General features: G+C 40.2%; 1 protein-coding gene across 4 annotated transcripts; it reads right to left on the reverse strand.

Annotated features, from left to right (window-relative positions):
* Nucleotides 1–1,323: 1,323 nt before the first annotated feature.
* Nucleotides 1,324–20,181, reverse strand: FEZ2 (fasciculation and elongation protein zeta 2). 4 transcript variants are annotated; one of them, XM_028724243.2, is made up of 10 exons: nt 19,583–20,181; nt 17,509–17,617; nt 16,576–16,692; nt 16,074–16,218; nt 14,734–15,002; nt 11,743–11,823; nt 7,625–7,700; nt 4,783–4,848; nt 2,699–2,727; nt 1,324–2,248 (listed from the first exon to the last, which is right to left on the reverse strand). In XM_028724243.2, the coding sequence occupies exons 1-9, from the start codon at nt 20,068–20,070 to the stop codon at nt 2,717–2,719; spliced, it is 1,362 nt and encodes a 453-aa protein (XP_028580076.2). In that variant the 5' UTR covers nt 20,071–20,181; the 3' UTR covers nt 1,324–2,248; nt 2,699–2,716. The 4 variants fall into 4 exon arrangements, with proteins under 4 accessions (XP_028580076.2, XP_028580075.2, XP_077781837.1 ...); XM_028724242.2 differs by lacking the exon at nt 2,699–2,727 and having other exon boundaries at nt 19,583–20,176; XM_077925711.1 differs by lacking the exons at nt 2,699–2,727; nt 19,583–20,181 and adding an exon at nt 19,282–19,300.
* Between the last annotated feature and the right edge of the window lie 52 nt (nt 20,182–20,233).

A 20,233-nucleotide genomic window follows, 5' to 3' on the forward strand; every position in this document is an offset into this window, starting at 1 on the left:
TCTATGATTTTCTCAGATACTAAACAAAACCTTAAACTAAAAGCAAACACAAATTTAGCAAGATAATTTAGGGGGGAAATCCCTACTAATGCTAATTATAATGACAATTATAACTATATCAATACTTGTCGATTTTTGTGCTACTGGTTTAATTGCGTTAAACAGTCTATTGTTTATTGTTTCCTCTGTTAATACTGTGCCATTATTGTTTTATGGTCCTTGAGCTTGTGATTTGACTTTTTTAAGAACAATGCAACACTCTACATCTAGTAATCAGTTAGTCGTTTTCCAAACCAGCTTTGCTGGCAATCAGCCATTGGCCTCTGTAACATGTCATAAATTTAGATACCGTAGATATGCTTAATATGCAATGGACAGGGCTTCAGTATTATTTTCTGCACCAAAATCACCATACACAATGGAGCCACACTGAGGAAGGGGGTGGGAAATGCACCCTGAATTAATTTTTGTTACTTCTGGAAGGTATATGAAAACTTACCAGATGGTTTGTGCCCAGGTATACCACATCTATAAATAAACTGAAAGTCGGTAGATCTTGGAAAGCGCAGGTTAAAATCCATCACAAACACTGTTGCTAAGCACGCAAGCTGCTACCCTCTCAACTAGCTGCTATTTCCGGCTGTCATGAAATATCCTGTGCATGGAGGCAATTTGATCTGGAGGTGGCGAAGATACGTATCGCTGTGGTGAGATTAGCATCCCAGAGGAAAAGTCATAACTTCCTGCTCAGACAGAGATAACGTGAAATCTTCTCAGCTGCAAAATGAATCTGAGATTAGGAGAAGTCCATAAAGATAGGATACCCTTGATAAAAAGAATTTCCTTCTGCCTACCCTCAGACTATATTTCTTACTTTACTTCTAACCAGAGCTGCTGTGATGTGGCTACATTTGATAAAGGAGGAAAGATTGAACCTGCATAGGTGTTCCTAGGAACAGGGTAACTTTCTGTTCTAGTATTAGAGATACCAGCAGATAACTTTTGTATTGGGTCACATTCTTGACATTTCAGGAAACGGAAGGCTGCAGCAAGTTGCAGAATCCTGAAGTGAATGCTTTTTTCAGCCAGTTTTTTAGCACATTCATCTTTTAAGCTATTGCTCTTTCCTGTCTGCAGTTTTAAGGATCGTTTGTAGCTGCTGAGACACTTGAAAACTTGGTGAGACTTCTATTTTGTTGTTATTGCCAAAGTCCCACCTTTGAGAGGAGTTAGTATGTTATGCACCGTAAGCAAAAGAAGTGCAGTGGGCAGACATTGTGCTGCGATACATAAATAAAATCAAATAACAACAGGACAACAGTGTCTTTTTAAAAATGTTCATTAATATACTGCAGCATATAAAATGTTATACTATGACCAAACATTTAACATGTGGACTAAAAAGCACAATAGCAGCAAGATATCCATATTCAACTACATTCATTTAAATAATTAAAATACTGAGCACAATATTAATAGGACAATAATTTGAAACAAATCAATCAAGAAAATTTCCCATGCAAGGCTGACTGTGGTCTTTCACATATCCCATTCATTTCCGTGGGAATTGCGGAGAATAACTTCCTGGTGAATTGTAATCTCATTAAGCGAGCCAACCAGTAATGGAAAAATGATACCCTACCTCTTTTTACTTCTGTAGAGTGCTGAAAAATTGATGAGAATCGGTAAACAGTAACACTAAACACAACAATACTTCTTTTTAACTCTTACATAAAAAAAAAGGTCAGTGCTAGTTCCCATATCACTATTCTAGAGTCTCCAATGAAGAACTTCAGTCAAATTTTGCAGTGCAGGTTCAGCTTTTGAGCCATTTTACACATTTAATGCAATAACCTATTGCCGTTATTATTAAAGTTCTGTTTAATGTAATAGGTTTTTATTTACACTAAGGTTTCTTGTTCTTCCACAGACTCAGATTGTTGTGGAGGATAATTACATGCCATGTGTTTGTAAAAAATACTGTTTAAAAAGCCAAAACAATGCATGTGGATAAAACTGTACAGCATTTGTTCTCTGCTCAAATACATCACACGAGTGAAAAAAAAAATGGATGAATTCTACATACTCTGGAGGACTCACTCCAGGATTCAAAAGTCCAAGCAGGCAATGAAAATAGTAAATACATGAGAGCACAGGGCCAAACTGAAAGGCTTTGAACAACCTTTGTCACAGGAATTAGCCTGGCTGCCTTTCACCAAACACAGCTCTCTTCATGTAGGGCACAAAACTGGAAAAGAATAAAGATATGCATATAGGTATTTTTGGATTGGCTCATCCCAAAACAGTGTCAGATATGAGCTAATAAAACTAGAATGCTGAGATCTCTATTCTAAAAGCGTTACCAAATTCACAGGAAGCAATTGCTATGCATAATGAATATGGACCTCATTCCCCATCACACAAACAAAACAAATCCATAAAGGAACACACACTACCATCAACTAATTACTTACAGAAATGAGTTAAATAGAAGGTCATGTCTTAGGTGACACAGAATAATTTTTTTAAAAAGTAATTGTACTGGATATCTAGCAGATCTCTGAGATACTCCATGCAGCAACAATGAAAGAACAACTCGGATGCCAAGTGTACTCTCTCCACTGACAGATTACAGCGGGAGTCAAGACATGTCCTTTACATATTCCTCATTCCTGCTTCAGAGCTAAAAGACACAAACCTCAGAGCAATCCAGCTTTCAAACCAATGCTAGCACAACACAAAAGCAAATGAAGAAGTAAGGTTTAAGGTTATCAAAAGAGGAAAAAGTACATATTTCTTTAGTATCATGAACATTTTGTGCTAATCTGAAAACAGGTTTTTATTAAGAAAATCTTTACCCTGCAGGTAATAAACTATAAAAGTAGTGTTAAAATCCCATTTTAATTCAAAAGGTTGGAAACAAAACCCCAAAGCTCAAAACCACACCAAATATATATATTTTTTCTTTGATAGCGCACAAACGTTCTCGTGTGTCAAGTTCTTTTCCACCCTTAAGTCAACCTAATGAGATTCTTGGTCGAATCTGCAAAAGATACTCAACCAGGAAGGTGAACAATTTCTCCCTCTTGCAAATGTTCAACACATCTTACACAAAGCTTGACATGGGAGAAGAGGGGTGTAACCCTTTCCCTTCCCAACCCTGTTACATGCCAGAGCTTTAAGCAATTTTCTTTGCTGTTCCTCTGCTGCTGCTTTTTGCCATTGGTTTTCATTCCACTGCCTACTTATTTAGGTTCAGGAACCTTTACGCCAGCAAGGGGTTAAAAGTATTTTTTGTATTCCATTTGATTAGCCTTAAGCATTGCATCGGGTGAAAAGTTTCTCTCTTCAAAATTCTGCTTTATTGGCAGCACCAGACTGCATGGGCAATTGGTTTAAGAAGGTATAAAAAGTTTCATTTCAGATGCCTGCAACAGGAGTTACTACTAGATATGAGAACTGTTTTTATATAGGTCTTTAGGTTATATTTTGTGCCTTACTAATGTGGGACATTGCTGGTTTGAAAGAAATATATTTGGTTAGAGTATTGTTTGGTTTGTTAGACATATTTGTACTGATATGTCACTCCAAGTAAAAAATCACAAGTAAAAGAAATATGATAATTGTTTCCAAAAAATGTATGAGGAGATATTTTTTAACATTTTATATTTTTTATCCCCTATCCTATTTATGCTATTTGCATATCTGCAGTGCCCAATGAATTTTCCAAAGCCTAGAATAAAGCTCATTTCTAGCACTCACACCTTGAATTCCAACAGGCACAAATGCAAATCCTATACTCTTACTGCTACATTGAACTGACACAAAAGTATTTTGCAGCAGTATTGCACCAGGTATGTGAACAGCATTACATTGTTGTACTTGCTTTTTTTCGACAAGTCAAATGATAAAGACAAAATGGATTTTCTAAAAACCAACTTAATGGATTGTTGTTTTTTATTCAGCTGCAAGTTATCACCCTAACCTTTGAAATCCTTTTCTAAAAAATCCTCATACTACGGAAAGATTTCTTTACAGTCGACTCATAACTTGCACACATTTAACTTGTGTGATTGCCGCTTTATGTGCTTGGTGGCCAGCCCCACACACAAATTAATACCATCACACAAATTAAACACACACAAGGTGGAGAGTTTAAAATACCCCTTTGAAACACTGCATAGGTAGAACAGAACACTGCTTTTCTCACAGCTTCTATAAGAATACCAGGTAAACAGTTAATGAGGAATATGTAATAATTCTCTAGAACCTCAAACATTGCATGGGTCTCATTAAGACATGAGCAACATAGCTTTTAGTGCTGGCATATTTCATGAGAGCAGCTTTTCCATGTGGCAAGTTGTTTACAACCCCTATAAAATACTGGTGTGAGGAAGCGTTGCCAAAGCACAGACAAATGACTTTTAAGTCTATGCACCCAATGTTTAATCTCCACATCCCAGAGCTCTCCCCATCTATGGGTCTTCACCTACTCCATTCGTGAAGCCAGCAGAGTGTTTTGATTTATTTACTATTTCAAATTCACAACTCACACCCTTCCTCTCCAAAGGGACCCCAGGGCAGCTCACAATAATTATATTACATAAAACAAGTTTTAAAAACACTGTAACATATTGCAGATCGCAGTTAAAACTAGTAGTGAAATGGCTTTATAAAATTATTGGCCAAAAGCCTGAATGGATAAAAGCCTTGAAATGTAGAAATATTTCGTACTCTAAAAATTAACATTTTTTTTTAAAAAAAGATGCAAGACTAGCTCACCCTTCAAAATGTAGTCTGTTAATAAGCTTGGCACTTTCTCACTGTCTTCTTTCATGGCATGAAGAACTGTAAAATGTGGAGAAGATGATCAGTGGAAGAAGCACCAACTTAGTCAATATAAACATGGCATTTAGAGCAGTTCTTCCCAAACCCTTTTCACACAAACTACTGGAAAATTGCTGAGGGTCTTGGCAGACCATTTAATGATTTTTCTGCCTGTTGTAATGCACTGTGCTAGATAAGGTGTGATTTTAACTGTATTTTTACAGGAACGTCGTCGACTACCTAAAAGAAGTGCACTGACAACTGTTTAGAAACCCCTCGGAGCAACTGTATTGAAAGTTATTGTGCACATTATTTCGCCCCCCTACTTTCATCCAAGTCAACCATGGATAAGAATATTAAACAACCATAGCTTTAATCAAATGTATGTCTCCCCAACAAAGTGGACTGTTCTATTAATCTGTAATAATAGGGTTCATTTTCCATGATAGCACTACTTGCCTGGGCACCCCACAAATGTCCCCCAAGTTCTCATGGTACAAGGGCAGGGGTGCCCAGCTGCAGTATTGGAAGCTGGAGTCTTTAGCGTTGCACTCCATGGTCAGCAAGTGGTAGATAGCTTACTTCATGGCTGCTTTGTTCTCAAGGCACCCAAACAATTATTTCTTAAGTGCATTCAAAGCAACCCCTTCCCACAACAGGTCTAGAAACCAACAGATGCTGGTAATTTGGTAAACTGGCCACTTGTACCAACCTGCCAAGTGGCAAGGATAATTTTACTATTTCCCTTTTGAATCAATATATGTGAATCAATGTTCAATGCCGTATCTGGATTTTCTGCTGGAGAGGGAGAGATGAGAATCTACCCTAGAAGAAAAGCTATCTAAATGGAACTTTATGGACATGGGACACGTTTTCGCTTTACTAAAATATAAAATTCAATGTGTTGAGATCAAACACAACCTTTTGTCAGTTTCTAGAAGCCTCACTTGAAAAACAAACAAACAGATTAATACCTGTAATTAATCCTTTAGTGCCTTCATAAAAGAATAAGAAGGATTTATATGTGGTGCTAAAAAGATGGTTCCTAAGACCCTTCTACAAAAGTAGCCATTATCCACTTTGGTTGCTCAAACCACCACTTACTTTTTAAGAAAGAACTCTTGGAATGTAAAAGACATTCATGCCTACAGGGTTTTAATTCATGCCTATGGAACACTGAACCCACTGCAAATGCAGTAAGAACTTGGGTAGGCACGTGCCTCCAATTTCCAAGAAAGCAAGCTGCAATTGGGAAGCTGCTCGAAGAGTCAGAAGCATTTGTGTGGTGTGACGAATGCAAAAATGTGTTTAAGAATTTGGAAGAGTAAAAAAAAAACTTGGTTAAGACATAAGCCTTTGAAAGTGTTTTTGAATGAATTCCAAAACTTTAAACATAATATAGCATTCTGAATCTAAGCACAGTTACCGTACTCTGTTAAAGCATTCTATACAATCTACAGTGGTACTTCGGGTTACATACACTTCAGGTTACAGACTCAGAAATAGAACCTTGGGTTAAGAACTTTGCTTCAGGATGAGAACAGAAATCGTGCGGCGGCGTGGTGCAGCAGCAGCGGGAGGCCCTGTTAGCTAAAGTGGTGCTTCAGGTTAAGAACAGTTTCAGGTTAAGAACGGACATCCGGAACAAATTAAGTATGTAACCAGAGGTACCACTGTATTCAGACTGTCCAATAATGGCAAAAAGCCTGCTGTTTACAGTATGTAGACTATTTACAAATAGGGACACCGATTCTTTGATAATGCAAATTGCCGCTAATGAATTTCCAAAAAGGTGGCTTTCTTAAATTCTATACAAAAATGTACAGGGAACAAAAATTTCTCTTGTGGGAAGTTTACAACTCAAGTGTTGGCATCAGCCAGCCTCTCTGATTTCTTTTTTTTAAACCAATCATTATATAATTAAAAGCTCACTAGACAGAGGAGTCAAATAATGGGCAGCTTTTATGAAGAACACACCCCAACCTCCTTAATATTTAAGAGTAAATATGTAGAATTATACTTGATTGTAGCACATTTACTGTTATGTTCTGAAATATTTGTATATCAACAGCTGAGAGTCTAGTGCTCTAATTAAATGTTTTGAGGCCTGCCACACAGTGTTAGCAGGGAGAGTCAGGAAGTCTGTTACTGAGTCAAGAATCAAGTTGCAGCTAGTCAGTGGAAAACAATACCGTTAACTCTTTAGACAGTGCTTCCTCTGAAATGTTTATGAATGGAGAAAGGGATAGTTCTTCATTAATATGGCTGTGACTCTTGCCAAGTACTTGATATGGAAAAACAATCTGGAAAAGAAATGTTTCAGGAGAATTGGACAACTATTTGCTTGGAAGTTACTGCTACCTTGGATGCAGACAGCGAACCTGAAGAAATTTGGCTAATTGTATTATGTACCTGAACTTCCTGGCTGATTAAAGATAAACAGTAGAAGTTAGTTCTACCAGTTTCAGAATATTAATTCATATCTGAGCTGGGGAATAACACTGATTTCACCAAAAGATGCAGGAAGGGTACAACCTTTTAAGTCTTCATTTGATCTCTCTGCCATGGGGCAGTTAATGGCCTCTCTGGGTAACATGAACAAGCATATGGCTGCTGATCAACTCCAAGCATTTTTGAGTTATTTCAGAGTTTAGAACATAAAATGCTTGCTTGGCCTTCTAATGCAATTTTCCTCCAATGATACACTGGGAGATGTGCAACACCACTGACTCTTCCGGACACCTGAGAAAATAATCTAGAATTTGACTTTTGAAAGTAGTCACTGTTATATACTTACTTTTTGTTAATGTTTGGAGATCTTCAACTGATGGAGGTCCACTTTTCTTCTCATAAGGAATAACTGTTGTCAGGTACTGCCAAATGAATGCAAGGATTACTAAATAGCATCAGTGATTCGGGGCACAGCTTCCAGTTTACAGTCATACGATAAATATATCTCATTATGTACAAACCAGATCTGTTAAATTCTATCTAAACACACTGAAGCCAATTAAAATATATTCTAGAAAGCAACAAAATGATGTGTGTTAATACAGTGTGTCAAAATTGATCTTAAATTCCAGAATACAGTTTACAAGGTAGTATCCAAGGGTGTCCATTCCCTTACTGATGGAAAGAATCCGTTTGCAGGATGAGGACAGAAACCATTTCTGGTGATTCCGCAAAGCAGATTTGATGCAGACAAAATGCTGAAAATTGTTTTGCTCTCTCATTCTTCTGATGGATTCCTTATGCCAATGGACACTGTTGGATACGACACATTGTAGTTAGCCAAACTCTTCCTTTTAGAGATTTTCTGTACTGTAAGGAAGTTATAACGGGATAGTACACACATTTTATTTTTGCATTTGATAACCTGGATAACCAAATGTAAACCCACAGATCTTTTAAATGTCAATAATAAAGAATAGTTACTATATTTGTTCAGGAATTGTCTGCTCAATTTTTTCATTATGGCTATACTATATGTAAGAGTGTGTGTGTGTGTTGGGAGGTGACTCCATGGAATGACTTGCTGCATGAATTGTGAAATGAGTCAGTGTAACCAACTGACCAGCATCCAGACCAAGGAACACACCCAAATATATTTGGATGAGTGGAATCGCATTCTGGCAGGCCCAGGTCCCCCAACTGTTGCCAGGAAAGGTTGTGTGCTAGCTTCCCCTATGCACTTGCTTGCAGGCTTACTCAGTGGCAGTGGCAACGTAACAGTCCAGGGAGCTGAGCTGCCCAACTGTACTGAACAACCCTTATTTGCTTTCACTTTGTGGACATAGCCCATTTTGCTTGGAAAGCTAGATATTCTCTGAAGCCAGATATTCTTTTCCACTGCAGCTACTTTGTGCTGCTGAAGAAGCAAGGTGCTTTCAATCAGCATTCTGTCTCTAGTTCTTCAGCATTCTTCCTTTGGTGGCATGTTTTATTATTGCCACACAGAAGTGTGTAGTAGTAATAATAGTAATAGAAAATAGTAGCAGTAGTAGTAGTAATGTTTTATGGCAGACACCCGCCCACTACTCAAGTCTTTCCAATTATGTATTTCAACTTTAAACACAGTTATTCCCAATACTTGGGCTTACATTATCCACATCTGAATTTAGTTCAAATTGGTTAGAATAAATATACAGATTTCAGAAAACTGAACGTGTTTCTTTTGCAGCTTTTACTGGCAATATTTTTTTGGCTCCATAATTTCAAATTTGGCATTCATTGGGTTTTTTTTTTTGTAGATCTCAAACCCAAAACTGAACTCTTGGGGATTTCTGAAATAAAGAAGCCCTCCTTGCCAATAGGTAACAAGGCAATATGCAGAGCTGTACCCATGCAAATAACATTTTAAAACTCTTTCAACCATTGAAACCAATTGACTTGTTAACCTATGGCAACATACGCAGAGTATCCCCCCCCATGGTAAGAATAAATAGCATAACCCTATACAAGTTTATTCACAGAATCACGGCACGAGGGTTATCTAGCCCAACCCCCTGCAATACAGGACTCTTGTCCAATGTGGGGCTCAAACCCATAACTCTGAGATTAAGAGTCTCATGCTCTACTGACTGAGCTATATGAAAGTCCTGCTATGTTCAACCACTTATTCCCCTGTAAGTGTGTTCAGGACTGCAGGCTAAATGACTGAGAAGCTGCTGCCTGAGGCAGAATACCTTAGTATGAAAAGAAGTATTATGCATTTTAAAATTCCAGAAAAAGAAATATGCATTAAGCATCTCTCTATTTGGGATAGAGAGCTATAAAACTAGTAAAATACTTATTTTGCAAACTACAGAAGTGGTGTCAAATTAATGTACATAGTACACATACTTTACGATGAGCTTCTAAAACAATGTTGAAGGTTCTGACAGCAAACAATATTGGAGACCCCAAACCGTGCTCAGCAAATGTCACACAGCCCCTCCTTTCAAAACTCTGCCCACACCAAAAGTTGATACAAACTTTGCTCCACTTCAGAGACTGATAAGTAGTACATGGGCTTTTGCAGCCACAGAGTTCTCTGCCAATAAGTTGGGCATTTATTTCAACAGAAGGGCTTAATTTGCAAGCACCAAGTTGAACAGAGATCTAGGCATCTGCAGCAGCTCAGTGTGCAAACGGATTGTATTCGTCTAGTAAAAGGACTACCATGGAAGCACTGGCAGGGACTGCTTGGAATGGGCTCCACTGGGGACACTGACAACATACACAGCAGTCCAAAAGACCCCAGCTCATTCATTTTAGCTCCATGGCCGCCTTCTGGACTTCGATTGCAAACCACTCTAACCAACTGAGCTATCCAGGCTGACCCAATAGAATTATAGTTGGAAGGGCCTCTGAGGGCCATCCAGCTCAGTTGATTAAAGTGTGGTGGATAACAAGGTTGCGGGTTTGATCCCCGTAAGGGACAGCTGTGTGCTCCGACATTGCAGGGGTTGGGCTAGATGATCATTCTCAGGTTCCCTTCCAACTCTATGATTCTATGCAGCTGTCCCATCCAGGGATTGAACCTTCAACCTTGTTTTTATCACTGCTCTTCTACCTTCCGTTTTTATCAGCATCACACTGCTCTTCCATATTCTTTAGGGACCCGGGATTTAAAGAGTTCTCAACCCTAATGTTCCCAGCCTCTCTTCAGGACTCTCCAAGATGAGGGCTGGTCAAAATTAGATTTTACCCTCTCCAAATCCTATTGTCACTACTCACGCCAAAGTTTATGCTAAGTGGTGCTAACTGCAAAGAGAAGCTGTCCAATGATTTTAATATTGTTAAAAGGATAACCACAGACTATGAAATGCATACATAGGAAGTTACCTTGTCTTATACCATCTGTCTCAGAATTGTTTTTTCTACCTTTATTTAAAGCCTGTACAAATATAGAAGTACATGTTCTATCTGAGATTTTTAAAATGAGAGTGTGTTTAGTAAAAAAAATTGCGTGTCTTGTCTTTTAAACAATTTGATCCTCATGAAAATTTGCATAGCAGCACTAGCTGTGGGTCTGATCTAAAACAAATATGCCTGATCATAAAAGCCAGCCAAAATCACATTCACACCTAGTACTTACAGGTCATTTGTGTCAATACTATACAGTGGCAGTTTTTGATCACTACTCTATATACACACTTCTTCAATAGAACCACATAATTGTAGAGTTAGAAGGTACCCCTAGGGTCATCTAGTCCACCCCCTAATTATTGTAAAGTTGTATAGACATACCTTTTCAATACAGTCTAGCAATCTGACATTGGAATATAAAACATCATAATAATAATAATAATAATAATAATAATAATAATAATAATAATAATTGTTTGGAGAAAAAAGTATTGAACTATTTATGGCATTTAATATCCCTTTGGATTGTGGATTACACATATATTTGCTTAAAATGAAATAAAAAATTGTCCAAGGAAACACGTGATGTTTTAGAATCCATAATAAAGAGGCTTTAAACATATTGGAAGTTGCTAGACTTATTTACTATATACTGTTTTCGTGCATTTCTTTCTTCTTGTGCTGAAGTATTTAAGCTGACATGACCTTCTACTGCTGATTTCTTATGCATGCAGTTCATTCCAAGTATGTATTATGCTGATGCCTATATTTTATTTTCAGAGGTTAAATGAACCCTAGAGGGAAATTGTTCATTTGCTGCAATTTTTCTGTGCATATCAAGGCTTGTCTGCTCTTTAACTACCGAGGAAAGAAAACCTTTGCAAACAAATCATAGCCTTGAAGGCAGAGAAGACGCGAGTAAGCATGCTAATATCCCCTCCCCCTCCGGTGATCACTTGTAGTCTGAAAATGCTACCGCTGCCAGCTTTTTAAGGCCTTGATTTATATAAAGACAGAAAGGATAGCACAAGGAAAAAAACAAAGCGTTAGAGGATAGCCCAGCACCTGTTTTTCTCCACCTGAGTTTCCAAACGTTTGACGGAAGCCATTCTGAATAACATTTGAGATCCCTTCCATGCTGAACCGCTATAGGGAGCAAGAACATGGCAGGAGGGAAAAGGGAAGGGAGAACAGAAAAATTTAAAAGCTATTAGTTAGGATTTACTAAAGATGCAAGCAAGGTAAAAGACAGAGATAAGCTGTTAGGAATGAATAAATGCAACTGCAGTTTAAGCGGAGAAAAACTTACTTTTTCAATATTTAGTTCTTTAGCAAAAGAAAACTATAGAATTTAGAAATAGGACCATCAGTACAATTTTATAAACACAGGCCTGATACCAAAGTGTTTTCTACATGAATTATGTGAGATGCTAAATGTCATAAAACAGACTTGTTTGCAAGCCACAGCCTAAAGCTTCAGACGCCTGATGTTTGCCCACCTGTCAAACTAACTTGTGGAGGGTTCACTACTTCTGGATCCGGCCCTCTGGCTGGATCCAGTTCCTCACCCTTGCTATAGTAGCTAGTATTTTACTTTATTCACACCAACCATTAAATTAATATGCAACATGTAGAATAAAGAAGAACACCTAAAACCTAAGATATAAAAAAACTTATACTTAGTTGTTCCAAAGGGTATGTCATGCATAAAAACAAGTCCCACTGGTAAGTCACCTTCTTGACTGGATCCTTTGCATTTAAAAGGATGCTGTGTGTATAGCACATGTGAATGTACATGGGGAGATTGGTACTGTGTAAGGTCTGCATGTGTATCCCCTAACATGGTTTGATGACAGTGGCAGTCACAGGTATGTATTCTACCTTTCTCTGTTCTGATCTCCCCACTGACACAAAAAAGTAATTAAAGATTACAACATGAATAAAACCAACCGTCTGCTTTGACTGCAAGGCGTTATTCTCACGCATCCCAAAAATGTGCAGGTGCACAAGGACCATTGATTTTGGTTAACACATCAGCTTAGTTTCTATTTTACGACCCACAGGTGGGGAATCTCAGGCTTGGGGGCCAAATGCAGCCCTCCAGGTCTCTCTTTTTGGCACCTGGCACTTTCCCTAGGCCACACCACTCACTGGCCCTGCTTTGCACCCCATGTGTTTTTTGCCTGGCTGAAATGTGCACTTGAGGACTGATAATACCTCCTGCTTGTCCTAAAGGAGGATAGAGAGGGGTATGCAAATGTGATTAAAAACTAGCTTACTATACAAATATAACATTTATATTAATTGTTTCACCTCCAGCTCCACCCTCTAATGGAATGTGGCCCTCAGGCTGAAAAAGCCCCCCCCCCCGTTCCAAACCCAATTGTTTTGTATACCAGATGTTCTCCATCTCGTACCGCATTTTTAGTTCCAGCATCTTTTGCAGAGACTGCAGCTGGAATCCTTCCAATGCCAAGAGCACCCCTCTCAAAACTACTCTTGCCTTGGCTGAGGAGGGGAGCAGAAAGAGGAGTTGCATACCAACAGACCTTTTTCCTACAAAGAGCAGCATAAAGAGGTTGCAAAAGGGAGGGTAGCATTTAGGGGCAGCTCCCGGCTGTCCTCCTGCATCTCCTCAAGCCCCTCTCAAAGATAAGCAGGCCACAAGGCCCTGTGCAATGCCAGAACCTCTCTCATCCTTTGTACCACTTGCGATTAGGGCCACTTTTTGAACCTGGATACTATACTCAAGTAAAAAGACATGCAGATTGCATCACACATAAATGGTACACATGATACATGTGAACAAAGGGAGCGAAAAAGACTGTGCCTCGGACGCATCACTAGGGTTCAACTAGAAACTCCTTGATGCTCTAGCACATGATGTTTGAGCATCTGTATATTTCTCACTGGAGCAGATTGACCTTTAAAATGACAGTTACTTATGGTACATGTTCCTATTCCTCCTAAAATTAACAAAGCTTATGACTAACCAATCTCCTGGCCAATGCAGAGCCTATTAATGCTGTTATTTATGCATTTACTATTAAAAGTGCTCTGTCCTTTTTATGGCAATATTATTTATACATGAAGTCCTTCATAAATATATTTCATTAAGCACTTACTCCCTAGCTTTTAATTTTTTTTTAATGAAGGTATAATGCCTCGAGGCAAAGCTTACTTGACACTATAGCACAATCCTACTAAGCACAGATCTTACGAAAATCTGTGGCAGGATCTTTCTGGTCCCCCAAAGTCCCTGACATTAAGAGGATGCACTGTATGTGGTAAGTACTCCCACATCTTTAAGTCGTAGTGTACCTGGAAAGGGGTTTTGAGGGGCCTCTACATGCTGATGACAACACTGGCAAAATAACGTGTGATCCCTGAGCAACTGGAGGAAGCAGAGGCTTGAGCAGGACATAGAAGACATACAGAATTGAGAAAAAAGAAGGCTAATGAAAGGAGATGGGGTATGTGGAAAACTTTATATGGCAAAGGGTATGTATGCAATTGCAGTGACAGTTACTGAAATCTGTCCAACAGTTCTGCATCCTTGTGCACAACTTAACTTCTATTCCATTTCTGTAACTACTCTAATGAAAAATTACTACCAAGACCTCTGTACTTCAGATTTCTAGATTTTAGACTGAAAGGTTTCCATCCTTTTCAGAATTTCCAGGGCAGTATCATTCCTCTTTACTCCTTACAAGTTGCTCAAGCAGGTAAAACAAAGCATGTACAGTATGCATTCCCTAGAGCATAGTAAGTGCAGTGTTTATCCATAAGGAGTACAACTTCTCAAAGTATTTGACTGAATTGTTGTAGTATTGCAAGGATTAGCACTATGCTGAATAGAGCCCACTGTAAATGTATAACTGTTACAGTTTGATGTCATAGTTGCCAATCAGAAGCTATGAGATTCCCCAATAAAGGCAACCAGAAAGACAGGAGCTGTATATACTTTAAGAAGTAAGACGTAGATAGAAAGTGATCAACTAGAGTTAAAATTCTAATTTGGTTTATATCTACAGACACAAAGGACAATATTCTTACTGTTCCAGGCATATGACTCCTCTCTTGCTTGCCATTCTGAGGACTGCCATTTTTCAGTTTCTTTTTCTTCTTTGCCATTTCCTTCTGTTCTCTTTGTTTGTTTTGTACTTCAATAAGGACAGAGATGAAGCTGTTCTTCACTTCCTTCTCAAATTCCAGCTCATCTCGTAGTGCCAACTGCTGTACTAGCTCCTCAGAGTAGTCCTTGATGGCGGTCTCAATCTCTTCTAACAGATCATTTAATTCTGTCACAGATAGATTTTTCACACCTGTTTTCCAAACAGAACAAAAAATTATGTTGCGTATAATAATGCATATCCAAAACAGCATAAATCCAATACTTTGCTCCTAACAAATGCACCCAAAGAGCAACAGCTGCCAAATCTATGAACTTATGATGAAACACTCTTCTGCAACTGCAACTCACTTCACATGTGATGGTGAAGTGGGGTGGACAAGCTATCACCTTCCAAGTGTTGTTGGACTACTTGCATCATCCCTGACTATTGACCAGAAGAATTGAAATGCTATTTTCAAGAGGTGTCACCAGTTTTAAGGACAACATGTACATCTGTCCTACTCAATAGTTGCTTATAGAAGGAGAAAGCCTCCTATCAGGATGGGGCAGAACAACATTTAGTTATCCTGGATAACTAAAATTCCTCAAGACTATATTTCTACAGAAAATTACAGACATGTGCATCACCGAATACAGTCTGCTTCCACTTCCACTTGGACTTATCTGTGGACATGACAGTGAAACTACCAAGAGAAAGACAGGCAAACATCATAAATTGAAACATGGTAAATCAGGTGTTCATCATTCTATACTGGAAAATACTTGGGGGGGGGGATATCACTTTTGGGTATATGAGGCAAACTTCTGTATGTTACACAAACCGGTATTTGCTTTTAAAAGTTTTCTTACAATATTTATTATATCCAGATTGGAGATCAGTGCCATGCAGGCATTAGCCTTTACAGACAAAACCTTGTTATGTGAAGATGACATTGCAGTACACTGGAGCATAAAGGTCTTCAGAAGAATCCCAGCTCATTACAAAATATTCCATAATCAGGCAAGTTCCAAAAAAAGCAAAAAGAATCCTGACAAAATGCAGGAAAGTGTTCTGGAAAATGTTTTATTTTGACAGATCAGAAACAACTCCTTGGGCTTCATATGACTTACTGTTCTGACCTCTTCAGACAAATCATCCAATCAAGGCATCTAATGAAAATCATGCCTAACTGTGTGTATTGAAGTGAAATGCTCTTTCAAACATTGAACAGTTTGTAAGAAGAGGAAATCAAATGCAAAATACAGCAGAAGGATTCCTTACGTTCTTCATAATTGTGGTTTGTACTAGATCTCTTAAGCGTTTGAATTTCCTGGGACAGTAAGGACAGGCGGTCTGACTGGGTTGGTGTTTCTTCATCATCTGGATCTGGAGATTCCTGCATCATTTCCTCTATTTCTTCAATCACCTTTCAAAGTAAACACACAAACACAGAGTTATGGAAAATCAAAGACACAATGTAACATTCAGGGCTGATTTTCAAAACTTAACGATAACTTTCTAAGCATATTCCTTCAATAGAAAATATTGTCATATGAGGCAAATCTTCTCCTGATATTTCATTTGTGTCTTTTTATGAGAAGGAAGCATAGCTGTAAATCCAAACAAAATTACAATATGATAGCAAAGGCTGGACTTTGGGTTACATTCCTGCATTCCTATAGTTTGTCTCCAAGTGTATTTAGCATTTCTTCCATTAGAGAGATAAGAAGCTTAATAACAAGGTGCTGTTATCAAAGCTGCATGGGTGCTTTCCGTTCTTTACCTGCTCAGCTGTGAAGAGCGGTTCTTCATTGATGCAGGAAACTATAATAGAATGCATGTCTAGTTGCTCTCTCAACTCTTCATCATCTGATAAGTCAAGGTTCATGTTGTCATTAACCTAAATAACAAAAAGAAGAGTAAGAAAATTATTATTAAAAGCATCAAGACGTTATGTGCCAAATCCCAACTATTGTTTTTGGATCCTAAATCCTTCCAAGAAATATGTGATCATTTTAAACCAAAGGCAATCCTAAACCCACTGACCTCAGAGCCCCACAACTCCATGGAACTTACTTTTCAGTAAACATGCATAGGATTGCACTGCTAAGCAGTGGAAACAAAACAACTAGGTCAGAACTTTAGCCCAAAATTAGAGGCAAAATTGCTTTTAGCTGTAACCAAAGAAGTCATTTTCTGATTTGGATATACACTAAATAAGGTATGGTTTATGTGCATGGGTACATACACGGTTCAGTATTTTAATATGTTGTAAGTCGCTTTAAGATTTTTCAGAAAAGCGATGAACAAATATAAACAAGCAGCCACTAACTTAAATAGAACTTACATAACATTGCATAAAAGTCTGCACACAACTGCAACTATAAGAGTGAAAGGAATGTTAAATATTATTACTTTAATTTATAACCCAGTGTTCATCCGCAGTCACAAAAAATAGGGTGGGTGCTGAAAATACACAACTCAAGTGTCAAAAGGCCAAGGCAAAGAGGTAAATACGTCAACTCTCATTTCTAATCATAGAAATTTGGCAGATATATTTTTTAAGAGGCAGCCTCAAGATGGAAACAGAATGTTGAGAATTTTATGTCGAAAGTTCCTTCATTTGAGAAATGATGCAACAACATTGTGGTTATGTGCCACAGCATCAAGCATTCAAGAGAAAGCTGTTCAGAAAGTATTGCAGGCGTGTACTTACTCCCTTTTCAGAAAGATTCAGTGTTGGCAAATGCAGTGCTCTGGTGTGTGAAGACTTCCAGTCAACTGGCATTACATTACCATAATTATCTGTCAGAGCATTCCAAATCCTGAGGGGGGGGGGGAATAAATTATATTTTAGCCTTCAAGCTGTACAGCAACTACTATATTAAATCTGACAAATAAACTGAGCAACACTGTAGTTTTAAAAATGCATTAACCAGGTGAATCCCACAGTGGTTCCAAAATCAAACATTTTGGAACTACATACATAACAATAAAAATGAATCTCTCAACTAAGATGGGATGGCCCTAATCCATCCTTCCTTGTGTGCAATAAGCTGTGCCCCAGATGGTAATACTCATTCCTACCCTCCGCCCTTAGGTAAATAAAAAGCTATATCCAGCCAGTTCAATGGGACCCAGATGGATTTCATGATGCACATTTGTAATGCCTATGTGTCCATGGAAGTATACTTGCTTCTGCATGTGGATTTCCCTTGCTGGGATGGAGCACTTTTAAGGTATTACTTTTAAGGTAATAACATACTGTGGGGGGGGGGGGTATTTGATCCCCTGCTAAATTGCCAGTTTGCCCCCTGATGAAGAAATGGCCAGTCCATAATTTTAATGGTAGGTTTATTGTAGCTGTGAGAGACAGAAGAAGAAGAACAGGAAAACCCCCAGAAACCCAGAAGACAAAAGTCAGAGATTGATGTGCATTATAATGAGTGAAATAAGTATTTGATCCCCTATCAACCAGCCAGATGTCAGGCTACCTGGTATCTTCACTGTATTTCTTCGTCAGAGGGCAAACGGGTAAACGGGTAAATTTAGCAGGGGATCAAATAGTCCCCCCCCCCCCTCACTGTGGATACGTGAATAACAGCAGCAATTAGCTTTGCATGCACAGAGGCAAGAATCTAACAATTGCCTTGCTCGGTTAGACTGTATCTAGTCCAATACTCTTGTCTGTAACAGTGGTCAAATCATATTTCTCTGGGAAGCTCACCAGCAAGTCAGCAACACAAATAGCTGACATGTTTATTGTCTCTAGTAACTGGACTGTGTTGTCTGGGTTCACAGGGCTCTGAAGAATATTCCTCAAAGGCTTATTGCTTTTGGGGCAACCCAGAGAATATGTGTTTATAAACATAGAATCTAATCTGAGAGGATTAACTGTATTGGAGAACAAATCAGAGCAGATGACAAACTTGTGCTTGCTAAGAAGCAAACAACATAAAAGGATGAAGTCAAAGTTCCACAGACTTTAAAGAGAAACCTCTAGTGAGCAAGAGGTTTTAAGAACACTGACAAGCTGGCTCTCAAATATTATGGTTTAGAAGCAACAAATCATGTCTGTGTATGGAAGCTTCCCATGCCTGAGGCTGCAATCTTTTGACCAGGAATAAGCCCAATTGAATGCAGCGAGTAAAGGTGCAGAACCAACACGTCTGGACGGTTTTGTAAAGGGCCTCTCCTTAAATAAATCAAAGGGCAGTTTTCGGCGCACAGATAATTCTCCTTTCACCAGACAGAGAAATCCCCGCTCTAAGCCGGTTCTGGGGGACTAGAAAAAAGCTTGCCCGCGTGGCCGAGTCCTGACGTACTAATGAAGCTTCATAGAATGGCAGAGTTGGAAGGGGCCCCCGCGGGTCATCTAGTCCAACCCTTGGCAGGCGCAAGCTGGCACGATACCTACAGGAAACAGCTCTGAGCTTCCGAGCAACCCCCCCCCCCCTCACGAGCAAAAGGCCGAGCTCGCCGAACCAACCCTAGTGTTGCATTCCGACGTCTTCCTCAAAGGCCTCGGGGACCGCGCAGTGCTGGGGAATGCAGAGGGCGGCGCAGCTCCCTCCCGCCTCCTCGAGGGGGCGATTCTGCGCTCCCAGCAGCCCCTTCATCCCCAACCGCCAGCTCTTCGCGGGGAGAAGCCTCTCAGGGCCGACGCTCCCCCAGGGCGTTAATATCTGCCCTCCAAACTATGCACCCCGTCCCGAAAAGGCCACACCGGCCTGGGGGGGCGGGCCCGTCACTCACACCCCCCCGGAAGGGTCCCCGGCCCGGCCACTCACTCGTCTTCGTGCAGCGCGCTCTGGTCGCTGAGAGGCCGCGGCGGGACCCGCGCTTCCCCTTCGGCGCAGCTCGGCGGCGGCGGCGCCTGGAAGCAGAGCGGCAGCTGGGCCGCCAGGTCGTTGCCTCCGCCGCCGCCGCCCCAAGAGCCGCCTTCCCGACACGCCGCCGGGGCCTCCGGGCAGCCGTTCTCCTCGGCCGGGGGCTGGAAGCCCGAGAAGTCCTGCCAGTCCCCGGCAGGGTCCCGTTGCGAGGCCGCCGCCGCCGCCATGGCCGACGACGCAGCGACTGAGAGGAGAGAGGCCGGCCGGGCCCGGCCTGCGCGTGCTCGCCGCCTCGCCTCCGCCCCGGCGCTCCGCAGCGCGCGCTCCCGGTTTGCCCGGGCGGAGGGGCGCCCCGTTAAGGAGGGAGGCCGCCCATCGCTCGCACCGAAACCGAGATCTTGGCCTCTTGGTTTGGGAAGCTTCGCAATCGGAAGCCAGGCCCGCATTGTTGAGCGGGGCTTTGCTCCCTAAGTTTATCCACTCTCCTCTAGAATTTGCAGCCTCTTGGAATTTAAGAGCTAGCCAAGTGCCGTAGTAAACCACACCTGTGCCCGGTGCGAACCGTATCCCGCCCCCATTGCTACCTATCACTACCTGCTTCAATTAGAA

Source organism: Podarcis muralis, chromosome 3 (assembly GCF_964188315.1).
Source record: "Podarcis muralis chromosome 3, rPodMur119.hap1.1, whole genome shotgun sequence".
Classification (NCBI taxonomy): Eukaryota; Metazoa; Chordata; class Lepidosauria; order Squamata; family Lacertidae; genus Podarcis; species Podarcis muralis.